The sequence below is a fragment of the Olea europaea genome, unplaced genomic scaffold, assembly GCF_002742605.1.
Source record: "Olea europaea var. sylvestris unplaced genomic scaffold, O_europaea_v1 scaffold2005, whole genome shotgun sequence".
Lineage (NCBI taxonomy): Eukaryota > Viridiplantae > Streptophyta > Magnoliopsida > Lamiales > Oleaceae > Olea > Olea europaea.
The window spans coordinates 62,982-69,649 of NW_019237930.1; the positions used below are offsets into that span (position 1 = coordinate 62,982).

General features: G+C 37.2%; 1 protein-coding gene across 1 annotated transcript in view; it reads left to right on the top strand.

Moving 5' to 3' along the window:
* Positions 1-4,693: 4,693 nt before the first annotated feature.
* The window catches only part of LOC111379569 (serine/threonine-protein kinase STY46-like), a 6,192-nt gene continuing 4,217 nt past the window's right edge, over positions 4,694-6,668 (top strand). The window contains exons 1-4 of the mRNA XM_023002965.1: positions 4,694-4,993; positions 5,290-5,800; positions 5,910-6,052; positions 6,178-6,364. Of these exons, the coding sequence (XP_022858733.1) occupies positions 4,694-4,993; positions 5,290-5,800; positions 5,910-6,052; positions 6,178-6,364 (1,141 nt within the window). The remainder of the gene's footprint in view (positions 4,994-5,289; positions 5,801-5,909; positions 6,053-6,177; positions 6,365-6,668) is intronic.

Below are 6,668 nucleotides of genomic sequence, written 5' to 3' on the forward strand. Positions count from 1 at the left end.
AAATTACAATAGTTAGGGCCATTACCATTAGCCTGGACATCTGTTCCCTCATTACCACGTGGAATATTCTGTCCATTGTTTAGGACATTATCTCTCACGTTTGGGTTACCCCCCAAGTTAGGCATGCCATTACCATTGTTTTGATTTGGCACTGTAGTACCCCCTTGGTTTGAAGTAGAGGGACCAGAAAGCGGTTCTACCCCTTGATTCGGATTTAGGACAGAGGGATTATGTCCCACAATTGTCCTGGTTTGAAAGTGGTTTGTAAGAGGTATAGCCGGTTGACATATTTGGCCTACTAACTTATTCATTGTTTCGTTTAATGTCTTTAGCTGTTTGGCCATATTGTCATAGTGTGCATTTCCATTTTGTGTAAATCTTTCCATATTATGAATACTTCGAAGATTTACCTGTTCAACGACGTCTTGCGTGAGTTCTCCAAGTAATGTACGCATGGTTCGAGGACTCAACTCCGCCATTGGTTCGTAACGACTGTTACTGCTCTAATTTTGTCCATCTATTCGTAGAGAGGCATGCTGCTCCTCATATCGCTCTATTACAGACTGGATTCCTCCCTGACTTGCTCCTTCCTTGTCGGATCTCTGAGGCATATTGTTTCACCTTTTGTACTTTCAACACCTAACACCACTGTCCCACTGGGCGTGCCAAATTGTTTCGCGTGGGTTAAGTCGCTAACAATTAAAAAGGATCAGACGATTGTGTAAGGGACGAAACCTCTTGAAACAAAATCCCAAAAAAGGGTGTTCTTTTATTGGCGATGAACCTTACAATTGGAAATGGAAAACAACGTGCCTCCAAGGGGCGCAAGCACACGAGTTACTGAAAGAAAATTTTTTAAGTCTAAAAAACTAAGGAAATGAAAATTACATGTTCTCTGTTCGAGAGTTTTTTTTATTCCCCTTGCTTCTATGTCCTTTCTCCCTTTTATACTTCATAGACGATCTCTTTGTGATTAACTACTCTAAAAACTGCTTGATCGTCCTATAACTACCCACTTTCTTCGTAGTGGCCATTTTGTCATGAAAACTGCCTTTTAACTGCTGTCATTACCTTTCATCGTTCAACCGCTTTCGATTGAATTCTTTGAGTCGTGGAACGTGATAGGGCTGCTTTAACAACTGCCTTAATAACTGCATTTCTTGATAACCACGACGCGTTATGTCTGTTGATACCTTGGGCGACTTGGAGGTTTGGGCGAGAATAGAGTAACAGCTCTTGGCGACCGTATGACACTCTATTCGTTCAGATTCTGGGCGACTTGCAAATTTGGGCGATGGCGTTATCGCATTTTTGGGCCTCCTTATTTGGGCCTTCATCTTGCTTTGTTCGATTGGACTTCGTCCTTTGGGCTATCTGATTTGGGGATCCTCTAATTGGGCTTCACTCCTTGGGCTGTTCGATGGGCTGAATTTTTATGTGTCAACAAGTTTGTTGATGCAAAAACATTTTTATGTGTTGTGTGTTTCATATTTTAAATTTGATTATGCAAGATGACATTAAGCCTCCGTTTGATTCCATTCTTTAGCCACAAAAATGAAAAATATGATTGTTATCCATCACATCAAGCCATCACATTTGACTTTCTATCTTTTGTATGGGTCCTATAACGACTATATTTTTCATTCTCATTCTTACAAAAATGGATATCAAGAGGAGTCTAAATATATTGTCCCATAGTTGACAAAAGCCAAACAAACTGTTGCTTTTATTTCTATCTCTCTATCTCGCAAACAAGAATTTACGAGTGTATGTGCAAATTCAAATTTAGCCAGCGGGACATTTGCAATAGATATAGGTAGGAATGTCAATTGAGCTCGCCGGCTCGAACCGCCCGTGGCGAGGCCCGAAAAAAGCTCGAGCTTACTTGGCTCGAGGCTCAATAGAACCGAGCCAAGGCTCGGGTCGAGCTCCATTTTGAGGTTCTGGGCTTAGTCTGAGCGGGCTCGGGCCTTATTTTGGGGAGAGAAAAACAAACAAACAAATGAAGAAAAAAAAAGGCGTCAAGTGCCAATATAATTACTTAAAAAAAAAACAAAGAGAGAGAGAGAGAAAAAAAAAATTTCCAGCCGACTCAGGCTCAGCTCGCTAAAGCCCGAGCGGAAAGCTCGAGTCAAGCCTTGTGTTTTTAATCGAGCTTTTGCTCGGCTCAAGCTCAAAAAAAGTCCGTTTGATTTTACTCGAGCAGAACTCGAGCCTTGAGTTTCGACTCGCGAACCAACTCGACTCGACTTGTTAACATCCCTAAATATAGATAACGAGTAGAACTCTACTTATCTCATGCTATACTCATTTGTTAATCGTGATATGGTTATTACTAATATTTATAACGATAACAATTCATGTGGTTCTAATACGGTTATTACTAATATTTATAACGATAACTTCTATGGGGGCACTACTAATGTTGAAATCTCCAACCAATTCTTGTTTAACATTTCAACGTCAACCGCCCTGAAAATCATTGAGAACACCGTCAGTTAGTCACATAAGTCAAACAAAAATACTCAACATTATTCTGTATTGTACTTTATTTTACTGCAATTTGTGTGTTGTTAGTTAATATATTAATTCATATGATTTTATGCCACTCTATACCAATGAAATTGCACATTTTTGGATACGAGGTATGCCAGCCAACGGCCGATGAACAGAGTTTCTGAGAAATTCGGAAATATCAATGAGTAAATAACAGAAACAACAAAGAGAAGAGGATAAAAACTCGAAATATGAAAGTATATCGAGCTTGCTCTCGATAATAAAAGAGAGATGTTTTGTGCACTCATAAACTTTTAGATTAAGTGATTTTAACATGGACAAACTTTTGAATTCGAGCATTTTCATTACTTTGATTGTAAAAAATTATATCCCTGATTGATATAGATTAAAAGTTTATAAAAAATTCAAATCGAAGCCAATAATTAATTTTTTTCCACACATTTAATAGGATTCAAAACTTTTCGATCACACATTTCATTAATTTCTATGCACACATATTAAAATTCTAATTTTAATCTATACTAAACAAGGACCATATATGTGTCAGGCTTCTCAAGAAAATAAATTCAATCATGATATATGTACGGATTTTTTGATGAAAAATTTTGACGGACAATATTTGGCTTGACACCATTGAAAGATGGAGAAAAAAAGGCCAATCAGGTTCGACCACAATGGCTCGAAATCAATTCTGTTAAAATTTTCTTGTATTTGGAGCTTTATTGATATGAATTTAGCTGCACATTGTTTCGGGGGAGGGGGTTAGAATCAATAAAAGATTTTAAGGTGTTTGACAAAACTTAAGATAAAAGTTTTTATATATTTTGATAAAAATTAATGAAATGTGCGATTAAAATTGTGAATCTCGTAAAATGTATTGTTCAATTAATTGTTGACTTTGACTTTAATGTTTTAGCAACTTTCTAAGCTTTCCAAAACACGCACCAAGTCGTTTTGTAAGTTGTATGCATTCGTAAACAAGACATGAGTGTTATGTTCTTTAGAAAATCCGCCCAGTTTGTCACATACAAAACTCCAAATCTGAAGGCTGAAATTAGATATATAATCTGCTAGACTAGTTTATATTTTGCCTGTTTCGCATAGCTGAAGGTTGAAAATTACATATTTTCCTGCTAAATTTACACCATGAGTACCAATGGGACAACCCAAGAGAAGAAAACAATCCCATTTAGTCCCAGACAACATTCGGTCGATAGTATTTCCACACCCAAGTTAAGGCCAAGCAACTCCGGTGCCACCCCTTCTCGCGGCTTTTGTAGGCGGTTGAGCGACTGCATTGTCATGGGGCCTGCAGTCAATTCACAGCCCTGCCACCAAGAGCCACCACCGACAATGAAACTCGGCAACCTCAGCCAGCAGGTATATACATGTTGATGCATCGATTGCAAAAACATAACATGTAGTGTATGTTTGATAGTAGTAGACAGTACTTGAAAAGTCATGTCTATGTACAAATACATGCAGTATTTGTTTTGTTTGATTTGTTGGAGTCTCTGAAGCCTAATCATTAAATCTCTCTGTCTTCCATTAAATTAAACCCTTGTTTGGGCTCCGTTAAAATTAAATTTTGAAAAAAAAAAATTTGTGTTTTGTAATAGTAAATATTTAGAAAATATGTCATTTAAAAATAAGAAAATTTTTTAAATTTACGTGTAATATTATTTTATTGAAAAATATAGTTAAAAAGAAGAAAGAGAAAATTGTATTTTTACAAAAATGAAGCCCAAACATAGGTAGGCTAAAACTCTTTTTTTCTCAAACTCATTTTCAACTAATATTCACATAATAAAATATTTTGCTCATAAATTCAAAACTATTTCCTACTTGTTAACACTACACATTCTCCAAAAATGACTCGAAAACTTATTTAATAAAAAAAAAAGAAAAAGAAAAAAAAAGGAACCTCTCCTTAATGGAAGACAAACAGAGGCTAAGTAGTTCATACACGGCTATTAGCGTGGAGTTAGCCAAGAAAAGCCCTTTTTGTGGCAAGGTTTATTCATTTTAATGAAAAAAACTATAATGGAATATGCATGCAACTCTCGCATTGAGTGTACCAATTCTCGTGTTTATTATTACGTTTTGCTTATTCTTGGTTTCGTGATTGGGATTTGGGCTTCGTACCTAATGTGAGATGACATAATTTTGGCTTCATATGAAGGTTGAAGAGATACAAAAGGAACTTCAAAAGCACAAGGAGCTAAAGCGCATGTACAAGATGAGGCTAGAAAGAACACAAGTTTATCTAAAACAGTGTCTTCAAGTAGCACAAGACAATGGTTTCTTGGACCTTTTACATAACAAGTACAATAAAGAGAGAGAACCCTCAATTTCTCCGAGTATCACACGGTCCTGCACCAGTCCTCCAATACTTTCTCCGGCACTACGACATTTTGAACTTGCAGCCCTCATAGATAAAGCCAAGACGAACGGGTGGTACATCGAGCCTAACGAGGTTTGTCTCATCACTTTTTCGTGCATAACATACTTATAAAAATTGTTCACATGTTATCTTGTTGAGAGAGACCGTTCGATAAGTAAGTTTGCTTTCTCTCTAACAACTTAGATGAAACACCTCAAACGGGCCCATTGTAAAGATACTGTCTTTAGCTTCCTTAGTTAAGACCAACTATTATTGTCAGCAGATCCAATTCTTTGGAATTATGGCCTTGATGAAGAAACTTATATCCTGCAAATGAAGTTATCCCATGAAATTGTTGTGCTATTTTCTGATTGTCTGATTAAAAGCAGATTCAACTGAATGAATTGGCCGCACAAGGAAGTACTGCAGACATATACAGAGGAAGATGGAGAGGACTTGATGTTGCAGTAAAGTGCATGTACCCTGATTTCTTTCGATCAAACGAGGATGGGGTCAGTTTCTTTGCACAAGAAGTCGAAACTCTATCAAGACAACGACATCCTTTCGTGCTACAGCTAATGGGAGCATGCCTCGAACCTCCAGAAAATTGTTGGATCGTGACCGAATTTTTGTGCTCCAACCTTAAAGATTGGTTGCACGGTCCAGGAAGTCGAAGGAAGGAACGATCCATTCCCCTTCCACCATTGAAGGAGAGATTTGAAAAGGCATTGGAAATTGCTCAAGCAATGCAATATCTTCACGAAAACAAGCCTAGGATCCTTCACCGCGACTTGAAACCTAGTAACATTTTCTTGGACGATGCATTGCACGTTCAGATTGCGGATTTTGGTCATGCTCGATTCTTGAGCAATGAAGAAAAGGCACTAACTGGAGAAACAGGCAACGAACTAAACTTTATCCTCAATAAATTTAGCGTCAGCATCAGAGTCACTTGCTAACATTTATAACATCTGATACGTGTTATTGACTCCGAAAATTCATTCTTCAGGCACATATGTTTATATGGCGCCGGAGGTGATCCGGTTTGAGCCTTACGACGAAAAATGTGATGTATACAGTTTTGGCATCATTCTGAACGAGCTGATGACTGGGGAATACCCGTACATTGAAACGGATTATGGTCCTTCCAAGGTATATATACAAGACACTGTTTAGCACGCAATATTAGACAAATTTTTCTTTTTCTTTTTCAATACTATCCCGTATTGTCGCGAATTCAATACCGTTATCTTATTTGTTGTTTTGTTCATAAACAGATAGCCTTGGAAGTTGCAGAAAATGGACTAAGGCCAGCAATTCCTAAGGCTGATCAGCAACTTGGAGAGCTAATTGAAGTGATAAAAAAATCATGGGATGAAGAACCTACAAACAGACCATCTTTTGCAGAAATAACATGTAATTTGAGGATGATTCAAAAGGTATTAACAGAACAGATACCTTGCAGTATATAGTTAGTATCCTTTTGATTTTTATTTTTTTGTTATTCATTTGGAATGTCAAAAAAAAAAAAAAAATTATTTTGAAGCAGAAAAAGGAAAAAGCACAAGGGTTCTCCTTGATTATCCACATTATTGATTGATCGATATTTCTTTATAAAGACGAAATTAAGAGCTAAATTGAAGATGTAAAAATGGGTTGGACCGTCAAAGTTTCTGATGCATTGGTTCCAATCGTGCCATGGGCCGACTCACCTGAAAACTCTGGCTGTATTATGACTAGATCCCTAATTTCGAAATCCATAAGCAGA